Source organism: Cottoperca gobio, chromosome 13 (genome assembly GCF_900634415.1).
Source record: "Cottoperca gobio chromosome 13, fCotGob3.1, whole genome shotgun sequence".
NCBI classification, from domain to species: domain Eukaryota; kingdom Metazoa; phylum Chordata; class Actinopteri; order Perciformes; family Bovichtidae; genus Cottoperca; species Cottoperca gobio.
Genome location: NC_041367.1, coordinates 5,537,432 through 5,560,962, shown reverse-complemented (window position 1 = coordinate 5,560,962; position 23,531 = coordinate 5,537,432). Strand labels below are relative to the sequence as shown.

General features: G+C 41.4%; 1 protein-coding gene, 2 long non-coding RNA genes and 1 pseudogene across 3 annotated transcripts; 2 read left to right on the top strand and 2 right to left on the bottom strand.

Moving 5' to 3' along the window:
- Positions 1-408: 408 nt before the first annotated feature.
- LOC115018101 (sialate O-acetylesterase-like) lies at positions 409-9,014 on the bottom strand. The gene is made up of 10 exons (XM_029446916.1): positions 8,861-9,014; positions 8,551-8,712; positions 4,829-4,983; positions 4,402-4,540; positions 4,018-4,180; positions 2,970-3,052; positions 2,755-2,888; positions 1,922-2,076; positions 1,351-1,537; positions 409-1,214 (listed from the first exon to the last, which is right to left on the bottom strand). The coding sequence occupies exons 1-10, from the start codon at positions 8,916-8,918 to the stop codon at positions 957-959; spliced, it is 1,494 nt and encodes a 497-aa protein (XP_029302776.1). The 5' UTR covers positions 8,919-9,014; the 3' UTR covers positions 409-956.
- A 774-nt stretch (positions 9,015-9,788) lies between these two features.
- Positions 9,789-10,472, top strand: LOC115018310 (uncharacterized). Its single transcript, XR_003833348.1, has 3 exons — positions 9,789-9,863; positions 10,010-10,046; positions 10,411-10,472. It is a non-coding gene; the product is annotated as an uncharacterized LOC115018310 (long non-coding RNA).
- Positions 10,473-13,215: 2,743 nt separating this feature from the next.
- Positions 13,216-20,995, bottom strand: LOC115017755 (sialate O-acetylesterase-like; annotated as a pseudogene).
- Positions 20,996-21,769: 774 nt separating this feature from the next.
- Positions 21,770-22,453, top strand: LOC115018309 (uncharacterized). The gene is made up of 3 exons (XR_003833347.1): positions 21,770-21,844; positions 21,991-22,027; positions 22,392-22,453. It is a non-coding gene; the product is annotated as an uncharacterized LOC115018309 (long non-coding RNA).
- Positions 22,454-23,531: the final 1,078 nt, after the last annotated feature.

Here is a 23,531-nt window from a genome sequence, read left to right as displayed (position 1 = left end):
ACGACGTCGAGAGTAAAATTTAGTTAGCTTTGTGCTAAACGTGCCAATAGCAATATAAACCCAACATCGCTGTTGAGCATTGCATTTCTGTATAGTTACAGTTAAAGTCTTTTATTTTACAGAATAAAGTTTATTATGCTTTCCAATATACAAGTTGTTGGTACAGTTAGCATTCCCCCCCCCAGTTGAAACAGCAGATATTGTTTGATTAATCAATCATTTAATTTCCATCCGTTTTAAATCGAGTTAAAAAGCATTTACTTTGAATGTAACACCCCCCCCCACTTAGTTGATTTGACATTTATCTGTGCAATATATGTGAAGTCATAAAGACTCATTTGTGTTGTAAACTTGAAAATCCAGAGATTTGTTCAAATAAAAACATTTGTCATGCTTTTTCTACATACAGTCCAGCAATTATTAGCAGTAGTTGTAACGGCATAGATTGTATACAGGATAAACAAAATGATATACACACCAATCTGCCACTTTTAAACTTCAATAATCACTTTCAGTGTTTCAGAGAATCTACAGAATAATCCCCACAGATAAATAAAGCAGACGGCATTGGCCGTAACAACCAGACAGACTAATAATCTCTATTAATCTGACACTGCACCACTCTTAAAACATTTTATTTATTACTTTCCAAAATGTATTGTGTAGTGTCAAACCAATCAAGAAGAAATCAAAACAAACTGACAATAATAATAAAAACATTCTTCCCTATAAAATGCTTTCAGTGCCTTTTTACATCTGAAAAAATACAAATATTGGCAAAATTCAACTTTGTCTCAGTAACAATCTACTGTCTGTCATGTTGTCAGGTCGTCATTACTTTCAGTGTCATTAATTCTCTTGTTTAACTTTATTAAAACACTAGTTACATATCTACGCAACCAGCTAGTTTTGACCTAAAGAAGCAAAAGCCACATGTTTTTCATCACTTTGTCTTCTTACAGTTCCTGGATTCCTTCTGGAGGACGGTTGACAATAAAAGGAGGCGCAGGTAAAATCCCACTGGCACTGTAGATCGGACATGCTTTAAAGTCACAGGGCCAGTCTCTCCATGCATATCGAAGAGCGGTTACTACGTCAGTAAGCAGACACGCACTGGCAGATAACTGGACACTGGTCGGACCCCACTCCATGATGGGAGCTGGAAACCAGCGAGACTTAGGCCCACATGGAGTATGAATGTTGGAGCAGCAGATCTTGAAAAAAAAAGGAAAAAGGTTTAGTTAAAGAAATGATCACAGCAAACATCAGCTATATGTGATGGTAAAGTGATTTTATGTTAGCATTGTTGACAAAGTTAACTCACACCGACTGTACCGCTGCCAGCCTTACCTCAAAGATGTCTTTAGACGGAGTGACGGAGACTTTCTGGTCGTAGTGAACCTTTAGATACTTTTGAGTCGACAGGACTTGGTTGGGGAAAGGTCCAAGAAAGGCCACATCCTTCTCATTATAAGCCACTGCCATTGCTCCCAATGTCAGTCTGTAGGCTACATCCTGCTTGTCTCGGGGATGGAGCCTGGAAAAAGAAGAAGTTTTAAAAATAAACATCACTGTAGAGTCTAGTCAACAAAACATGGTTGAGCCAGTTGGTAAGAACTGATAGGGAGGTTGAAAGTAAATACAGTACTCAAAGATAGAAGAACAGCAGTAAGCTGTTTCCCTGTTGGTCTTTTAGTCTTCAGTACATAAGAAAGTCTGTTGATGTGAGAATTATTCCAGGGACTTGCTGTGTCTTGGCAGCATTTTGGGCACGTCTTTGAAACGTTTCTTAGGCGTTTGTAAGGATCCTAAAATCTATCCAAAGTCTAACTGGAAGCTAGAGCAGAAACATATCAACATGTGTTGCCCCCTGGTGTTGTACAGTTCACACGCTATGAGAATATACAAACACGATACTTACGGAGTATAGGGAGACTTTTCATCAGGTAAATCCAAAGCTACAGCCATGAAGGTTTTCTGCATCCGGGGATTTGGGGCAAAGCCGAAGTCTGCCGTCTGGTGCCAACGGATGTTCGGAATGCCGTCACTGGTCGATTTTTTAACGTTGGTAGACAGCTGCAAATATAAAGAACTCCTGGATTAGATCTACCAGACCTTCCCCGCCGGGCCAATAAATATATTTTAAAAATAACGCCAAATATACAATATTTATTGTGCAGAGGCCTACTGCCGTGTCTGCAGCAGAGTACTGCTGCGTGTGCCGTTTTGCCCTCATTGTTCTCCGTTTGCTGGGAGTGATGTAATGTAGCCCCGGCGCGTTTAATATACCTTTAATGCATTTGACTGTGTGATCCGATTTAGCATGCAGTTAACACACCAGCCATAAGTTTGTTTGGCATTCACTCCTGGTGTTCTTTACATTTTTTGGAGAAGGAAATAACGGGAGTAACGGGCAAACCAGATATTAAACTAGACTTATTTTCCTTTAAAGTTAAGTACGGGGTTCATGTGTATTTAGAAAGGTGAATGATAAATATTTGGAAAAGACAAGTTGATAAATATTGAAAGAAATTTATAGTCACAAATTTAAGAACATAATTTGGTGCGTTGTAATTGTGTTCGTGACCCCCTCCCCCTGCCTGTCAGTCTCTTCTTTCATACAGCCACAAAGGGGCGCCACATTCAGACAGTATTTATAAAAAAATAGACTATTTTGTTACATTTTCAAATGTTGTCTTATCTATACTTGTTTCTACAGTGCAAATTAAAACTAAAATATTTAAACGAACATACCTGGACAAATCCAAAGGGGAAGTCGTGAGCCGTTTGCCCGCCTGAGCCCTGGTGAAACGCCATCCTCCAGTCATCAATCATAGCAGGGAACGAACAGTTGTACTTGTCTTGATGATAATATGTATTTTCCTCAGCTGAAAGCGACACAAGGCTTATAGACGCATGACATACATGTGGCTATACTGAACATCTGATGCCTGTCCAGGTCGTCTTACCTTGGTACCAGATGGCTCCTTTGATGGTCATGTTGAGCAGCGGGTGGATCATCGCATTCCACAAGACTGAATTCCCTCTAGGACTGAAAGATTTGAATGTGCAAAAAATAGCAACAGTGCAATTAGTGCAAGCCAACGTTTCTTGCTTCTTACACAGACAGTTATTACACTTGCATGATTTAACAATTTAAATGTCTACTGTTTAAAAAATGTCCAAATAACATTACAAGTGATGATCTGCCTATTTCTCACTCTATGCATGATTGCACAACTTTACAAGTCCCCTTATCAAGCCAGGGTCAACTGCCGTTTCATCTTATATGGGTGGTGTCATTTAGAAGACTGGACACAGACAGTCCTCTCATCAAATTAACATCCTGATTAACTGATTAACTCACTGAGAAAGAATATTGAGTGTGCCACTTCCTTTAGTGTTTATATAACTGTTATAAAAGAAACAAAGTCAGGATGCTATGTTGCTCCGAGAAGCAAATGTCTCTGCATCTACATATATACCCAAAGATCAAAGGATTGAGTTCAAAGGACTGGATTCTTCAGATTGGAGGGAATGACCTTACAGACATCAAAAGGAACTAATCTAACAGAGAGATCGTCTTTGGTTTACTGCTTGTTTACAGTAAATAACAGATGTGCTGATCATTCACCTGTTGACTTTTGTTTTATTGTTCTATAGCTCATCAGCCGTTTGTCCCTTGTCCCCTGCTGTGTTTATCACTTAGTCACTAGAGTCAAGGGACCAAGTGTGCATAAAACCTCTGTGTATTCTCTTCCTCTTTGCACTCTCCTGCAGACTACACTGTGTTCTGTATGACTTGTGTCTTTGAGGCCTCAAATAAATGTTCAAAGACAACTCTGTCTCTATCACCATTTATTTGACTTTATATATATCTCTCCAGAGTAAAGCAGGAAAACTTCCACAACAGAACATTGTGTCACATGGCAAAATTAGAGAAGCATCCAGAATCAGTTAGCAAACATATTGTAATACGATACTGTATCTATATTTCCTTACACCCCTCATATTTACCCGTGGTTGTCAAGTTGTCCACACTGCTGCAGTGCTCTTGAAGAGGACCAGGCTTCGACAGGTGTGCCTCCCCAACAGGACTCCACCAGTCCTATGGGGTACTGCAGCCTCTTGTACAAGTAACGTCCAAAGAGCCAGCACACTGCAGAGAACTCTGCCACATCTGGAAATACACCTGCCTGTTAATCAGCCGTTTACTTGATACACCTGTTTGCTGTAACCATAACAAAACACTAGATTGGATTTAGGAACATGTCCAATGTATGCATGTTTCTATTACACGGCATTAAGAACAGGCACAGTTGCACTTAAATAACTCACCTAAACCTTTAGCTGTAAACACGTCCTTAAGCAATTTTATGAATAAATGAATCATCGACTTACGTTCTGGTGGCACAGACCAGGGAAGTTCCACTTGAATCAAATCAGTCTGCTCAGTTTCACTCTGTATCAAGGATGCCATGAAAGTCCTCACATGAGGATACTTCGCTGCAATAGCCAGCTCCTTTGATGCATTGAAAACCTATTAGATAATGAATAAATAAAAGGGTTCATTAAACAATAAAATATGAATAAATGCAAACATACATATCAAATAGAAAGTTATTTATATCCAAAATGCTCCATGCCAAATTTTCTGACTATTACAGCAATTCTGTTGCACGAAACCAGAAATACGAACTTCCACTGTTTTGTGTGTAGGATAAGTGAAAGGCTTTTTCTTTTTACAGACTGACTTCAAATGCACATCTCTGTTACCGGCAATGGGCTGATCAGAGAGACAGACAAGAGTTCACGTGGCTCGGCCTACCTCAGAAGTTGGAAACAACATGTTGCTCTGCCCTCCACACAGCCAAATATCTCCAAACAGTACATCCGTCAGGTTGGCTGTGCTGCTCTGACAGGCTGCTGTCACGATGTAGGGACCACCAGCTTCAACAGCGTCAAGGGTGACTCGCCAGATACCTGGAAAAAATTGTCAGTGAATCTTGGGGCTCTCATTTCTTGTTTTTTTCCGCCAATTCCTAAAATGCATCTCAAGGAGAGACGAGCAAGGGGGCTTGCTGGAAGAGCTATGAGCGAGGATACACCGGTGTTCCCTTTGCTTTAAGTCTTTCGGCACCGGTATACAGTTAGGTCCATAAATATTTGGACATTGACACAATTTTGGCTCTGTACACGACCACAATGGACTTGAAATCAAACAATCAATATGTGCTTTAAGTGCAGACTTTCAGCTTTAATTGGAGGGTATTTACATCCAAATCAGATGAATGGTGGAGGAATTACAACACATTTTATACGTAGTATCCCCTTTTTAAGGGAACAAAAGTAATTGGACAATTGGCTGTTGAGCTGTTCCATGGCCAGGTGTGAGTTGTTTCCTCGTTAGTTCATTTACAAGGAGCAGATAAAAGGTCTAGAGCTCATTTCAAGTGTGGTATTTGCTTTTGGAATTTGTTGAGGTCAACTCTCAATATGAAGTCTAAAGAGCTGTCACTATCAGTGAAGCAAGCCATCATTAGGCTGAAACATCAAAACAAACCCATCAGAGAAATAGCAAAAACATTAGGTGTGGCCAAATCAACTGTTTGGTGCATTCTTAAAAAGAAAGAACGCACTGGTGAGCTCAGCAACACCAAAAGATCTTGAAGACCATGGAAGACGACTGTGGTGGATGACAGAAGAATTCTTCTCCTGGTGAAGAAAAAGCCCTTCACAACAGTTGGCCAGATCAAGAACACTCTCCAGGAGGTCCAGTGGGTGTATCTGTGTCAAAGTCAACAATGAAGAGAAGACTTCACAAGAGTAAATACAGAGGGTTCACGACACCATGTAAACCATTGGTGAGCTTCAAAAACAGGAAGACCAGATTAGAGTTTGCTAAAAACGCATCTAAAAAAGCCTGTAAAGTTCTGGATCAACATCCTGTGGACAGATGAGACAAAGATCAACTTGTACCAGAATGATGGGAAGAGAAGAGTATGGAGAAGGGAAGGGAAGGAACTGCTCATGATCCAAAGCACACCACCTCATCAGTGAAGCATGGTGGTGGTCGTGTTATGGCGTGGGCATGTATGGCTGCCAATGGAACTGGTTCCCTTGTATTTATTGATGATGTGACTGCTGACAAAAGTGTTTCGGGCAATATTATCGGCTCATATTCAGCCAAATGCTTCAGAACTCATTGGACGGCGCTTCACAGTGCAGATGGACAATGACCCAAAGCATACTGCGAAAGCAACCAAAGAGTTCTTTAAGGCAAAGAAGTGGAATGTTCTGCACTGGCCAAGTCAATCACCTGACCTGAATCCAATTGAGCATGCATTTAACTTGCTGAAGACAAAACTGAAGGGAAACTGCCCAAAGAACAAGCAGGAAGTGAATACAGCTGCAGTAGAGGCCTGGCAGAGCATCACCAGGGACCAAACCCAGCGTCTGGTGATTCTATGGGTTCCAGACTTCAGGCTGTCATTGACTGCAAAGGATTTGCAACCAAATATTAAAAGTGACAATTTGATTCATGATTATGTTACTTTGTCCAATTACTGTGTTGTAATTCCTCCACCATTCATCTAATTTGGATGTAAATATTCATACATACTCAAATTAAAGCTGAAAGTCTGTACATATTGATTGTACATGTTTAATTTCAAGTCCATTGTGCTGGTGTACAGAACCAAAATGATGAACATTGTGTCAATGTCCAAATATTTATGGCCCTAACTGCAGTGGCGGGCCGTGCATTTCACGCCTAGGCCTTCAGTGATGTCCTACACAGTCCTACCTGAATTATTCCACCTCTTAATACCATCATTATGACGCCATGGCTCTCGAAACTATACATTTACACAGAAATGCAGTATAACCGGGCGTTGCATCACCTTAACATAGTCAAGTACAACAGAGTTATATAAATATTTCTGAAACATTTAGTTGTAAATAGCAGGCATTCCCAGCAGTACAATGTGCAGTGCCTCTCGGAGGCTGTGAGCCGGGGGTACCGCTCGTAGTTAGTGGTTTGAAAGTGTCGGACAAACCCTTTTCCCGGTTGTGATAGGCTCACTAGCGTCGGGGTTGGCCGTTCTTTTCTCACGATGTCTATCTTTTCTTGAGAAGTTCGTCTTGAAAATGGCGTAATTATATCTGCGACCAAATTGATCTCTTCTCGTTCTTCAGCCATTGTGGGTTGAAAAAAACCAGCTTGTAGAAATCTAAATTAGCTCGTTCAAAGTTTGCTAGCTCTGCATAGCTCTGCCTCTCAATAGTGCGTATCCAATCAAAAGACGTGGACGTGCTGACGTTATCGTACGCCTGCTAGCTGGCCCCGATGTCGCCAACTCGAAATCCGATTGGTTAACGCCACAGTTTTGTTTCCGTTCAATTTAAGCGACAGGCGCAACACATCATGGCTGAAATATGATTTGATAAAAGCTCTAACATAAAGGCCAGACCTCCACATCTCAATCTGAGGCTGGAAGCAGCGCAACCAAGAGGAAAGCTATGAAATGAAGAGAATAGACTATGGGGAATAATTTAATACATATTTGTGGAAAAAATATATAAAAATTACATTTATATCCTGATGATGTTTAGGCCAGCAGAGAAGGCCTTGCTGGCCCTGACGGCCCACCACTGCCTAACTGACTGTATGTATGTATGTATGTATGTATGTATGTATGTATGCATGTATGCATGTATGCATATATATATATATATATATATATATATATATATATATATATATATATATATATATATATATATATATAAAATGTGTTATAGATAACACATTAATACATCTGTACATTGTTGTCACATTATGTGTGTTGTGAAATAAATTAAAATGAAATATACAAGTTGTCATGAAAACTGTTATGCTCATCTGACAGAGATCATAAAATGCAGCAGTAGGCTATAAAAAAAACAATGGACAGCTGATGCAGCTATGCCACATGTCATATTTAATTGATATTGCTTTAAAATGACAGCTCCTGAGCACAGAATAAATGTATGTTACCTTGACTCCTCTCTACTCGAGTCTCTTCCTCGCCTCCTCCGCTTGCATCTCTCATGGACTAAGACGCGAGGAGAGGAGACGAGGAAACGAATCGAGGATGTACAATCTGGTAATTGAGATAGACTTTTGGAACGTAAACAGAATAACATGACTGTCCCGGGTTACTTGGCCAACCTGACAGGAATGTCGTCAGCTGAGTCGGCTCATCAGGAGCCAACTTGCTCTTGCACCTTTAACACCACCGTGACACACGTCCATGCACTACTGATCTACATTGTTGGTTATGCGTTAACCGTAGTTATAATTTACTTTTTCTTTTAAGTAAACGGTTATATGGTATGTGGTGTTTACTGAAACATGTAACCAGGAAACATCTATGATGAATGGTTGAGGAACTATCTTCCATATCTGCCATATCTGTCACTGTCAGAATCGCTCCCTTTGACCTCTTTAGTGGCCCCCCGTGGTCGTCAGCATAAACCTCCCACCTGACAGAAACGGGCTGTACTCACCTTCCGTCACAGTCACCGGTGAGAGTTTCTGTGTCCCTGGTCCTGACAAGGAGACGGTCACCTGTGCACCCTCGGGGCCGTAGCCCCACAGCACAGCTCTCTCTGGAGACTTCTGCAGCACCATGTGGTCTCCATAGTAGGAAGCAAAGCGCAGGTCCCCGTCTATATACAAACAAACACATGTTCATAGTGAGAACAAGTGAGACACATGACAAGGCAGCAATAGAGTGGCTTTTTGTTTTAAAATATTAATGTATTTCCAGCACACTGCAGTTTAATGCAGACAAACATTTTGACACACGGTACTTACCACAGTCGTGAATAAAAACTGCTACCAGTATTAAAACAGCACACACTGTTTTCGCCATGACAAGAAGACAACCGACGTTTACATTAAACTGAAAACTGTCAGTCAAACGAGTTGAGCGAGTTTTAACCGACGAGACGTTAAGTCCCAATTTTAATGCAGACTTTCAAAATAAAAGCACAATAGCTCAAAAGTGCCAACATGATAGATTTCCTCTTTAAAAATGTTGATCTAATAAAAAATGAAAAAGATGTTTCAAATATTGGGTTGGATACTTAAATACAACATGTATTTAATTATCTAACCCAATCGTCAAAACATATTTTCTAGGCTTAGGCCTTATCTTTGAATATAATAACACTATAATTGTCCATTCACTTTATTCATGATTAAAAACAAAATCGGAATTGTTGGTGGATGTTGATTACTGGAAACTAATATTCATTTAAAAAAAAAAATACAAATCGGTCATACATGATTGGTGGGCCTGCTGCCCTCTAGTGGCCTCTACTACACAAAAAACAAAAACTGGAGATACACACTATTATATTGGTTCAAAAATAGACCTTTAAGCTATGTGTTGGAATCAGTGAAAAAAAATGTTTGAGTCATTTTCTCAAACATAGACAACTTGAGATGTTTACACACTTTCTGAAATGTTTTTGAATGGATAAAACTCATAACCTTCCAAACATTCAAACCAATTTACTTCTAACTCCGCATCATGCTGTCAGTTACATAATGAATCACCAACACCAACAATAAGATAAACAAAACAAAATAGTGAAGTACAATTTTTCACACAAATAACAAATGTTCTTTAAAGAGCATTACATATACAGCATACCACCACACCATTATGAACACGTGCAACACTTTAATACTGGCTAACATAATTGCATAGTTTCTTAAATCTCATGTAGATTGTTTAGGAAGAAGCCGGACGTCCCATGCACATAAAGGAGATTAAGCAGAGAATCATCGACAGGGGACTTGTTCAATCCAAGTAATCCTCTCAATTTACTACACATATTATTGTCCAATGTGCTTGCATGTTAAGCCAAATCATGAGTCATTCATTTCTTGAGTAAACCGCAAACTTGTTCCCGAGTCTACATTTAGACTCTGCTTATCCTGTTCTCTCCTCGGCAGTGCAAAGTCAAGCCTGGAAGCAGTCATGTACCGTGAGGTAAGGATGATGTTTGAAACGCAGTCTGACAGCAACCTCTGCTGTTGAGCATAATGACTTGCCCCTCCAATTAACATTTGTGTTGGTTCAGTTGATACAGTACATGCATCATCTGTATTTCTGTCACAATTATTTTTCTGTCTTCACGTTTTCCCATCCTGCTACTTCGTGCTTATTTCACGACTTTAAAAAGAGGCAGACATTTCTGCGCTGTAGTCAGCTCAAAGGATGCTCTGTGATCGGATGCAGAAGCCTTAAACCTGCTGTATCTAATAATGGTGGAATTATTTTAAAATGCCTTTTGGGAATGAATTTTGGCTATTCCAGCTCCGTGCATTGGCTTCAGTCTCGCATTATGTTTCAGACACAAAAAGGCAGCAGGAGATTCAAGAGGATTGAGAACAGAAACGGAGTCTTTGCACTGCTAGTGAGTTAAATGGGACACCATTGCCAATTTCACACAAAACCCAAATATCTAATGGGATACTGAAAATGCATTTGACCTTGGACCATGGATAAATACTGTCCACACAAGATCTGGGTCCAGAACTGTAGTTTTATAATATAAACTGTTTCCCATGTGTTTGATTCCCTGGCTTCCTCGATCCTGTTTCCGTGACCTGATTCCCGCTCTGCCTAATACTTGTCTGGTGAGCTGCTACACTGAGTATCTGCCTGTGTATCAAACCTTTCCCTGACCTGACTCTGCCCCTGGATTCTCCCTGCATGTTTTGTATGTTTGACTGCATGCACGTGTACCGACTCTACTGCAAAGTTTCATTCTACATTGTTCTGCCACTGAATTCGTGCTATTAAGTCCCACCCTCCTTGTGTATTGATCGTACCGTTACAGTACAAACTGGCCAAAGACATGGACTCAGCCAATTCAGAGAAAGTTCAGGCGGCGATCCCTGCTCAAGGCGCTCCTCTCCACAATCTGGATGAGCAGCTGGCCGGGCATCTCCAACAGCTGAGGACATACTTCCAGTCATTACGTCCCTCGATCTCCACGCCTCGACGCATTCAGGAGTGGACTCTCGGATCGCATTAAAGATCTGCTAGCGCCATTGGAATTACCCACAGGTCTGGATTCGCTTATTGCCATGTGTATCCGAATCGACAACAGACTCTGGGAGAGAGAACGGGAATGAGGACTGTCGACAGTCACAGCTCGCAGATACGATGGACAGATTGGTTCCGGTCATACTTCTGCGCTGGGTCTGGGGATTTCTCAGACCTCATTATTTAGCGGCAGTAACCGAACCAGAAGAGGAAATGCAGCTGGGCCGCACCAGGCTATCTCAAGCAAAGAGACAACGCCGGGTGAGAGAGGGTCGTTGCATCTATTGTTCTGAGTTGGGACATTATGTTAATAGATGTCCAGTAAAAGCCCAGGCTCACCAGTAAAGAGGGCACTGGTGAGCCAAACAGTTTCCGGAGGAAGAACCTCTCAAGCTCTGACACCTAACAAACTAATTTCTTCGTCGAAAACCATTCTTTATCCGGTGCTGACTAGAGCTTTATGGATTAAGGAATGGCGAAAAGGATGGGTTTGAGACGACACTCATTACCCGAGGTGTTGGAAGCCAAGGCTCTGGACAATAGATTACTGTGTCGGGTCTCTCATATCACTCAACCTGTGTAACTGATCATGTCTGATGGACATTCTGAACAGATTGAGTTCCATGTATTTGATGCTCCCACACACCCGTTAATTCTCCGTATTAAGTATCCGTGGCTCGTCAAGCACAAACCACACATGGACTGGGCCAGAGGAGAGGTACTGAGATGGCACCAGAGGTGTTCTACCATGTGTTTTTCAAGCAGCGAGAAGCAAGATCTTGGGATTACTACTGTGGACAAGAGACCCAGTGGAAGATCAGAGATGGACTTCCAGATTTAGCCACGGTGCCGGCGTGATAAATCCCTACAACCCTGTATTGATTATCGTGTAGTAGGAGCCGTAACCTGGGGAATCGAGGTGAGAAGGGCCAATATGAACATTAAAATTCCTGAGGTTCTCAATAATCGTCTGTTTGTGCCAGAGCAGTTGTGTCCACAGGTGATTCATTGGGCCCACACATCCCTTGTTTCTTGTCATTCCGTGGTTCAGAGGACCCTGTTAGTCATCCGGCAGCATTTCTGGTGGACATCCATGGAAAAGGCGGTCAGGGAGTACGTGGTGGCCTGTCCAGTATGTGCACGCAATAAGTCCTCACGTCAACTGCCATCGGGTCTTCTACGGCCCCTTCAAGTACCACATGGTAGATGGGCAGAGATGTCTATGGATTTCGTTACTGGACTCCCCATTTCGGGGGGGGGGGGGAATCCACCATCCAGACCATGGTCGACAGGTTCAGTAAAATGGCAAATTTCATTCCTACCCTCACCTATGGTCATGAAGGCTGGGTCATGACCGAAAGAATGAGATCACGGGAACAAGCGGCCAAGATGGGTTTTCTCAGGCGGGTGGCTGGCGTCTCCCTTAGATAGGGTGAGAGACTCGGAGTAGAGCTGCTGCTCCTTTGCATTGAAAGGAGCCAGTTGAGGTGGTTCGGTCGTCTAGTAAGGATGCCACCTGGGCACTTTCCTAGGGAGGTGTTCCAGGACTCGGTGAAGAGATTATATCGCCTCACTGGCCTGGGAATGCCTCGGGATCCAGCAATTATTAGCAGTAGTTGTAACGGCATAGATTGTGTACAGGATAAACAAAATGATATACACACCAATCTGCCACTTCACTTTTTAAACTTCAATAATCACTTTCAGTGTTTCAGAGAATCTACAGAATAATCCCCACAGATAAATAAAGCAGACGGCATTGGCCGTAACAACCAGACAGACTAATAATCTCTATTAATCTGACACTGGACCACTCTTAAAACATTTTATTTATTACTTTCCAAGATGTATTGTGTAGTGTCAAACCAATCAAAGAAGAAATCAAAACAAATTGACAATAATAATAAAAACATTCTTCCCTATAAAATGCTTTCAGTGCCTTTTTACATCTGAAAAAATACAAATATTGGCAAAATTCAACTTTGTCCCAGTAACAATCTACTGTCTGTCATGTTGTCAGGTCGTCATTACTTTCAGTGTCATTAATTCTCTTGTTTAACTTTATTAAAACACTGGTTACATATCTACGCAACCAGCTAGTTTTGACCTAAAGAAGCAAAAGCCACATGTTTTTCATCACTTTGTCTTCTTACAGTTCCTGGATTCCTTCTGGAGGACGGTTGGCAATAAAAGGAGGCGCAGGTAAAATCCCACTGGCACTGTAGATTGGACATGCTTTAAAGTCACAGGGCCAGTCTCTCCATGCATATCGAAGAGCGGTTACTACGTCAGTAAGCAGACACGCACTGGCAGATAACTGGACACTGGTCGGACCCCACTCCATGATGGGAGCTGGAAACCAGCGAGACTTAGGCCCACATGGAGTATGAACGTCGGAGCAGCAGATCTTGAAAAAAGGAAAAAGGTTTAGTTAAAGAAATGATCACAGCAAACATCAGCTATATGTGATGGTAAAGTGATTTGATGTTAGCATTGTTAACAAAGTTAACTCACACCGACTGTACCGCTGCCAGCCTTACCTCAAAGATGTCTTTAGACGGAGTGACGGAGACTTTCTGGTCGTAGTGAACCTTTAAATACTTTTGAGTCGACAGGACTTGGTTGGGGAAAGGTCCAAGAAAGGCCACATCCTTCTCATTATAAGCCACTGCCATTGCTCCCAATGTCAGTCTGTAGGCTACATCCTGCTTGTCTCGGGGATGGATCCTGGAAAAATAAGTTTTAAAAATAAACATCACTGTAGAGTCTAGTCATTCTAACTTGCTGTGTCTTGGCAGCATATTGGGCAAGTCTTTGAAACGTTTTATAGGATCCTAAAATCTATCCAAAGACTTACTGGAAGCTAGAGCAGAAACATATCAACATGTGTGATTTGAGTTATTTGCCTTTTTAATTTAGAAATAAAATCTCAATAAAGTTCAAAACTGACCTTCTGCAACACTTCTCTCAAAATTAGAGTTGGATTTTACATGGTATTCTTACATGTAAGAATTTCTGATCGAAGCTACATGAAGGAGTTGCACAGTTCCTGATGTGGTACCATTATTACTCTCACACAGGTATAAACAAATACCTGTATAAGTGTAATGCTCCCTGGTGTTGTACAGTTCACACGCTATGAGAATATACAAACACGATACTTACGGAGTATAGGGAGACTTTTCATCAGGTAAATCCAAAGCTACAGCCATGAAGGTTTTCTGCATCCGGGGATTTGGGGCAAAGCCGAAGTCTGCCGTCTGGTGCCAACGGATGTTCGGAAAGCCGTCACTGGTCGAGTATTTATCGTTGGTAGACAGCTGCAAATATAAAGAACTCCTGGATTAGATCTACCAGACCTTCCCCGCCGGGCCAAAACAATTAATTTATTTAATGCCAAAAATAACGCCAAATATACAGGGTTCCCCCCAATATTTATTGTGCAGAGGCCTACTGCCGTGTCTGCAGCAGAGTACTGCTGTGTGTGCCATTTTGCCCTCCGTTTGCTGGGAGTGATGTAATGTAGCCTCACGTTTAATATACCTTTAATGCAATTGACTGTGTGATCTGATTTAGCATGCAGTTAACACACCAGTCATATGTTTGTTTGGTGTTCTTTACATTTTCGGGAGAAGGAAATAACCAGAGTAACAGGAACACCAGATTTTAAACTTAAGTACGGTGTTCATGTGTATTTAGAAAAGTGAATGATAAATATTTGGAAAAGACAAGTTGATAAATATTGAAAGAAAATTTAAAGTCTTACATTTAAGAACAAAATTTGGTGCGTTGTAATTGTGTTCGTGACCCCCTCCCCATCTGTCATAGTCTCTTCTTTTATACAGCCACAAGGGGGCGCCAAATTCAGAACAAAAAAGAAAATACAATTGTTTTGTTAACTTTTCAAATGTTGTCTTATCTATACTTGTTTCTACAGTTAAAATTAAAACTAAAATACTTAAACGAACATACCTGGACAAATCCAAAGGGGAAGTCGTGAGCCGTTTGCCCGCCTGAGCCCTGGTGAAACGCCATCCTCCAGTCATCAATCATAGCAGGGAACGAACAGTTGTACTTGTCTTGATGATAACCTGTATTTGACTCACCTGAAAGTGACACAAGGCTTATAGACGCATGACATACATGTGGCTATACTGAACATCTGATGCCTGTCCAGGTCGTCTTACCTTGGTACCAGATGGCTCCTTTGATGGTCATGTTGAGCAGCGGGTGGATCATCGCATTCCACAAGACTGAATTCACTTGAGGACTGAGAGATTTGAATGTGAGAAAATAGCAACAGCGAAATTAGTGCAAGCCAACGTTTCTTGCCTCTTAGACAGAAAGTTATTACACTTGCATGAGAACATGGTGTCACATGGCAAAATTAGATAAGCATCCAGAATCAGTTAGCAAACATATCCGGTGGCAGGTTAGCTGGATTGTGTCTTTTCATATCTTTGCTTGGCCTGTGTATTGACAAGAATCTGGAGATACGATACGCATCATGATACAGGGGTTACAATTGCGATATATCGCGTAACTGTAAGCAAGAGATATATTGCGATTTTTCAAATCAAACTTTAGGAAAACTGTCATAATATAAAAAGGACACACCACCAAATGCATAAAAAATGTATTTCCTTTTTTTTTTACGCTATAAGAAGAGTGGGATCTGCATTAGAAATGATCAAAGTTTCTGCAACATCCAACATCATAGCACTACTTTGAGAGGGCTCATACACTGAGAAGGCGCATATCTTTGCTAATGAAATAAAGTATTGACTCATTGAGTTCATCTTTGCATGTAAACTATTAATAAAAAAATCGATACAGGATCACCAAACATAATATTGTAATACGATACTGTATCTATATTTCCTTACACCCCTCATATTTACCCGTGGTTGTCAAGTTGTCCACACTGCTGCAGTGCTCTTGAAGAGGACCAGGCTTCGACAGGTGTGCCTCCCCAACAGGACTCCACCAGTCCTATGGGGTACTGCAGCCTCTTGTACAAGTAACGTCCAAAGAGCCAGCACACTGCAGAGAACTCTGCCACATCTGGAAATACACCTGCCTGTTAATCAGCCGTTTACTTGATACACCTGTTTGCTGTAACCATAACAAAACACTAGATTGGATTTAGGAACATGTGCAATGTATGCATGTTTCTATTACACGGCATTAAGAACAGGCACAGTTGCACTTAAATAACTCACCTAAACCTTTAGCCGTAAACACGTCCTTAAGCAATTTTATGAATAAATGAATCATCGACTTACGTTCTGGTGGCACAGACCAGGGAAGTTCCACTTGAATCAAATCAGTCTGCTCAGTTTCACTCTGTATCAAGGATGCCATGAAAGTCCTCACATGAGGATACTTCGCTGCAATAGCCAGCTCCTTTGATGCATTGAAAACCTATTAGATAATGAATAAATAAAAGGGTTCATTAAACAATAAAATATGAATAAATGCAAACATACATATCAAATGGAAATGCCAAATTTTCTGACTATTACAGCAATTCTGTTGCACGAAACCAGAAATACGAACTTCCACTGTTTTGTGTGTAGGATAAGTGAAAGGCTTTTTCTTTTTACGGACTGACTTCAAATGCACATCTGTTACCGGCAATGGGCTGATCAGAGAGACAGACAAGAGTTCACGTGGCTCGGCCTACCTCAGAAGTTGGAAACAACATGTTGCTCTGCCCTCCACACAGCCAAATATCTCCAAACAGTACATCCGTCAGGTTGGCTGTGCTGCTCTGACAGGCTGCTGTCACGATGTAGGGACCACCAGCTTCAACAGCGTCAAGGGTGACTCGCCAGATACCTGGAAAAAATTGTCAGTGAATCTTGGGGCTCTCATTTCTTGTTTTTTTCCGCCAATTCCTAAAATGCATCTCAAGGAGAGACGAGCAAGGGGGCTTGCTGGAGGAGCTATGAGCGAGGATACACCGGTGTTCCCTTTGCTTTAAGTCTTTCGGCACCGGTATACAGTTAGGTCCATAAATATTTGGACATTGACACAATTTTGGCTCTGTACACGACCACAATGGACTTGAAATCAAACAATCAATATGTGCTTTAAGTGCAGACTTTCAGCTTTAATTGGAGGGTATTTACATCCAAATCAGATGAATGGTGGAGGAATTACAACACATTTTATACGTAGTATCCCCTTTTTAAAGGAACAAAAGTAATTGGACAATTGGCTGTTGAGCTGTTCCATGGCCAGGTGTGAGTTGTTTCCTCGTTAGTTCATTTACAAGGAGCAGATAAAAGGTCTAGAGCTCATTTCAAGTGTGGTATTTGCTTTTGGAATTTGTTGAGGTCAACTCTCAATATGAAGTCTAAAGAGCTGTCACTATCAGTGAAGCAAGCCATCATTAGGCTGAAACATCAAAACAAACCCATCAGAGAAATAGCAAAAACATTAGGTGTGGCCAAATCAACTGTTTGGTGCATTCTTAAAAAGAAGGAACACACTGGTGAGCTCAGCAACACCAAAAGATCTTGAAGACCATGGAAGACGACTGTGGTGGATGACAGAAGAATTCTTCTCCTGGTGAAGAAAAAGCCCTTCACAACAGTTGGCCAGATCAAGAACACTCTCCAGGAGGTAGGTGTATCTGTGTCAAAGTCAACAATGAAGAGAAGACTTCACAAGAGTAAATACAGAGGGTTCACGACACCATGTAAACCATTGGTGAGCTTCAAAAACAGGAAGACCAGATTAGAGTTTGCTAAAAATGCATCTAAAAAAGCCTGTAAAGTTCTGGATCAACATCCTGTGGACAGATGAGACAAAGATCAACTTGTACCAGAATGATGGGAAGAGAAGAGTATGGAGAAGGGAAGGGAAGGAACTGCTCATGATCCAAAGCACACCACCTCATCAGTGAAGCATGGTGGTGGTCGTGTTATGGCGTGGGCATGTATGGCTGCCAATGGAACTGGTTCCCTTGTATTTATTGATGATGTGACTGCTGACAAAAGTGTTTCGGGCAATATTATCGGCTCATATTCAGCCAAATGCTTCAGAACTCATTGGACGGCGCTTCACAGTGCAGATGGACAATGACCCAAAGCATACTGCGAAAGCAACCAAAGAGTTTTTTAAGGCAAAGAAGTGGAATGTTCTGCACTGGCCAAGTCAATCACCTGACCTGAATCCAATTGAGCATGCATTTAACTTGCTGAAGACAAAACTGAAGGGAAACTGCCCAAAGAACAAGCAGGAAGTGAATACAGCTGCAGTAGAGGCCTAGCAGAGCATCACCAGGGACCAAACCCAGTGTCTGGTGATTCTATGGGTTCCAGACTTCAGGCTGTCATTGACTGCAAAGGATTTGCAACCAAATATTAAAAGTGACAATTTGATTCATGATTATGTTACTTTGTCCAATTACTGTGTTGTAATTCCTCCACCATTCATCTAATTTGGATGTAAATATTCATACATACTCAAATTAAAGCTGAAAGTCTGTACATATTGATTGTACATGTTTAATTTCAAGTCCATTGTGCTGGTGTACAGAACCAAAATGATGAACATTGTGTCAATGTCCAAATATTTATGGCCCTAACTGCAGTGGCGGGCCGTGCATTTCACACCTAGGCCTTCAGTGATGTCCTACACAGTCCTACCTGAATTATTCCACCTCTTAATACCATCATTATGACGCCATGGCTCTCGAAACTATACATTTACACAGAAATGCAGTATAACCGGGCGTTGCATCACCTTAACATAGTCAAGTACAACAGAGTTATATAAATATTTCTGAAACATTTAGTTGTAAAAAGCAGGCATTCCCAGCAGTACAATGTGCAGTGCCTCTCGGAGGCTGTGAGCCGAGGGAACCGCTCGTATTTAGTGGTTTGAAAGTGTCGGACAAACCCTTTTCCCGGTTGTGATAGGCTCGCTAGCGTCGGGGTTGGCCGTTCTTTTCTCACGATGTCTATCTTTTCTTGAGAAGTTCGTCTTGAAAATGGCGTTGTAATTATATCTGCGACCAAATTGATCTCTTCTCCTCCTTCAGCCATTGTGGGTTGAAAAAAACCACCTTGTAGAAATCTAAATTAGCTCGTTCAAAGTTTGCTAGCTCTGCATAGCTCTGCCTCTCAATAGTGCGTATCCAATCAAAAGACGTGGACGTGCTGACGTTATCGTACGCCTGCTAGCTGGCCCCGATGTCGCCAACTCGAAATCCGATTGGTTAACGCCACAGTTTTGTTTCCGTTCAATTTAAGCGACAGGCGCAACACATCATGGCTGAAATATGATTTGATAAAAGCTCTAACATAAAGGCCAGACCTCCACATCTCAATCTGAGGCTGGAAGCAGCGCAACCAAGAGGAAAGCTATGAAATGAAGAGAATAGACTATGGGGAATAATTTAATACATATTTGTGGAAAAAATATATAAAAATTACATTTATATCCTGATGATGTTTAGGCCAGCAGAGAAGGCCTTGCTGGCCCTGACGGCCCACCACTGCCTAACTGACTGTATGTATGTATGTATGTATGTATGTATGTATGTATGTATGTATGCATGTATGCATATATGCATACATATATATATATATATATATATATATATATATATATATATATATATATATATATATATATATATATATATATATATACAATGTGTTATAGATAACACATTAATACATCTGTACATTGTTGTCACATTATGTGTGTTGTGAAATAAATTAAAATGAAATATACAAGTTGTCATGAAAACTGTTATGCTCATCTGACAGAGATCATAAAATGCAGCAGTAGGCTATAAAAAAAACAATGGACAGCTGATGCAGCTATGCCACATGTCATATTTAATTGATATTGCTTTAAAATGACAGCTCCTGAGCACAGAATAAATGTATGTTACCTTGACTCCTCTCTACTCGAGTCTCTTCCTCGCCTCCTCCGCTTGCATCTCTCATGGACTAAGACGCGAGGAGAGGAGACGAGGAAACGAATTGAGGATGTACAATCTGGTAATTGAGATAGACTTTTGGAACGTAAACAGAATAACATGACTGTCCCGGGTTACTTGGCCAACCTGACAGGAATGTCGTCAGCTGAGTCGGCTCATCAGGAGCCAACTTGCTATTGCACCTTTAACACCACCGTGACACACGTCCATGCACTACTGATCTACATTGTTGGTTATGCGTTAACCGTAGTTAAATTTACTTTTTCTTTTAAGTAAACGGTTATATGGTATGTGGTGTTTACTGAAACATGTAACCAGGAAACATCTATGATGAATGGTTGAGGAACTATCTTCCATATCTGCCATATCTGTCACTGTCAGAATCGCTCCCTTTGACCTCTTTAGTGGCCCCCCGTGGTCGTCAGCATAAACCTCCCACCTGACAGACACGGGCTGTACTCACCTTCCGTCACAGTCACAGGTGAGAGTTTCTGTGTCCCTGGTCCTGACAAGGAGACGGTCACCTGTGCACCCTCGGGGCCGTAGCCCCACAGCACAGCTCTCTCTGGAGACTTCTGCAGCACCATGTGGTCTCCATAGTAGGAAGCAAAGCGCAGGTCCCCGTCTATATACAAACAAACATGTTCATAGTGAGAACAAGTGAGACGCATGACAGGGCAGCAATAGAGTGGCTTTTTGTTTTAAAATATTAATGTATTTCCAGCACACTGCAGTTTAATGCTGACAAACATTTTGACACACGGTACTTACCACAGTCGTGAATAAAAACTGCTACCAGTATTAAAACAGCACACACTGTTTTCGCCATGACAAGAAGACAACCGACGTTTACATTAAACTGAAAACTGTCAGTCAAACGAGTTGAGCGAGTTTTAACCGACGAGACGTTAAGTCCCAATTTTAATGCAGACTTTCAAAATAAAAGCACAATAGCTCAAAAGTGCCAACATGATAGATTTCCTCTTTAAAAATGTTGATCTAATAAAAAATGAAAAAGATGTTTCAAATATTGGGTTGGATACTTAAATACAACATGTATTTAATTATCTAACCCAATCGTCAAAACATATTTTCTAGGCTTAGGCCTTATCTTTGAATATAATAACACTATAATTGTCCATTCACTTTATTCATGATTAAAAACAAAATCGGAATTGTTGGTGGATGTTGATTACTGGAAACTAATATTCATTTAAAAAAAAAAATACAAATCGGTCATACATGATTGGTGGGCCTGCTGCCCTCTAGTGGCCTCTACTACACAAAAAACAAAAACTGGAGATACACACTATTATATTGGTTCAAAAATAGACCTTTAAGCTATGTGTTGGAATCAGTGAAAAAAAATGTTTGAGTCATTTTCTCAAACATAGACAACTTGAGATGTTTACACACTTTCTGAAATGTTTTTGAATGGATAAAACTCATAACCTTGCAAACATTCAAACCAATTTACTTCTAACTCCGCATCATGCTGTCAGTTACATAATGAATCACCAACACCAACAATAAGATAAACAAAACAAAATAGTGAAGTACAATTTTTCACACAAATAACAAATGTTCTTTAAAGAGCATTACATATACAGCATACCACCACACCATTATGAACACGTGCAACACTTTAATACTGGCTAACATAATTGCATAGTTTCTTAAATCTCATGTAGATTGTTTAGGAAGAAGCCGGACGTCCCATGCACATAAAGGAGATTAAGCAGAGAATCATCGACAGGGGACTTGTTCAATCCAAGTAATCCTCTCAATTTACTACACATATTATTGTCCAATGTGCTTGCATGTTAAGCCAAATCATGAGTCATTCATTTCTTGAGTAAACCGCAAACTTGTTCCCGAGTCTACATTTAGACTCTGCTTATCCTGTTCTCTCCTCGGCAGTGCAAAGTCAAGCCTGGAAGCAGTCATGTACCGTGAGGTAAGGATGATGTTTGAAACGCAGTCTGACAGCAACCTCTGCTGTTGAGCATAATGACTTGCCCCTCCAATTAACATTTGTGTTGGTTCAGTTGATACAGTACATGCATCATCTGTATTTCTGTCACAATTCTTTTTCTGTCTTCACGTTTTCCCATCCTGCTACTTCGTGCTTATTTCACGACTTTAAAAAGAGGCAGACATTTCTGCGCTGTAGTCAGCACAAAGGATGCTCTGTGATCGGATGCAGAAGCCTTAAACCTGCTGTATCTAATAATGGTGGAATTATTTTAAAATGCCTTTTGGGAATGAATTTTGGCTATTCCAGCTCCGTGCATTGGCTTCAGTCTCGCATTATGTTTCAGACACAAAAAGGCAGCAGGAGATTCAAGAGGATTGAGAACAGAAACGGAGTCTTTGCACTGCTAGTGAGTTAAATGGGACACTATTGCCAATTTCACACAAAACCCAAATATCTAATGGGATACTGAAAATGCATTTGACCTTGGACCATGGATAAATACTGTCCACACAAGATCTGGGTCCAGAACTGTAGTTTTATAATATAAACTGTTTCCCATGTGTTTGATTCCCTGGCTTCCTCGATCCCGTTTCCGTGACCTGATTCCGTCTCTGCCTGATCCTTGTCTGGTGAGCTGCTACACCGAGGATCTGCCTGTGTATCAAACCTTTCCGTGACCTGACTCTGCCCCTGGATTCTCCCTGCATGTTTTGTATGTTTGACTGCATGCACGTGTACCGACTCTACTGCAAAGTTTCATTCTACATTGTTCTGCCACTGAGTCGTGCTATTAAGCCCCACCCTCCTTGTGTATTGATCGAGCAGCGGCACCACGGCTACTCCTCATCCGATGATTCATCTCTCCAGACCAGAACGCTTCTCTGGAGATTCAGAGAATTGCAGCGCGTTCCTAACCCAGTGTGGTCTGCATTTCGAATTATAAGCCGCTTCATTCCCGACAGAGCGTTCCAAGGTGGCGTATGTGATTTCTTACCTGTCAGGACGGGCGAAGGCTTGGGCTACGGCAGAATGGGCCAGGGAGGCGCCCATTTGTCAATCCTTAGGAGCTTTCACAGAAACTTTAAGGAAGTCGAGAGGCTGCCCGTGCACTCACCAGCATTCGACAGGGGAACCAGCAGATTTCAGATTATGCTGTGGAGTTCTGGACATTGGCAGCCGACAGTGGATGGAATGATCAGGCGTTATTCGACGCATTCAGGAGTGGACTCTCGGATCGCATTAAAGATCTGCTAGCGCCATTGGAATTACCCACAGGTCTGGATTCGCTTATTGCCATGTGTATCCGAATCGACAACAGACTCTGGGAGAGAGAACGGGAATGAGGACTGTCGACAGTCACAGCTCGCAGATACGATGGACAGATTGGTTCCGGTCATACTTCTGCGCTGGGTCTGGGGATTTCTCAGACTCAGAGACCTCCTTATTTAGCGGCAGTAACCGAACCAGAAGAGGAAATGCAGCT

Excerpts from the sequence above, each read along its gene's own strand:
- LOC115018101 (XM_029446916.1), bottom strand. The coding sequence starts at position 8,918 with ATGGCGAAAACAGTGTGTGCTGTTTTAATACTGGTAGCAGTTTTTATT. Across the intron at positions 2,889-2,969 it reads AGGAGCCATCTGGTACCAAG|CTGAGGAAAATACATATTAT; the intron begins GTAAGACGACCT and ends TGTCGCTTTCAG. Across the intron at positions 1,215-1,350 it reads CGTCTAAAGACATCTTTGAG|ATCTGCTGCTCCAACATTCA; the intron begins GTAAGGCTGGCA and ends TTTTTTTTCAAG.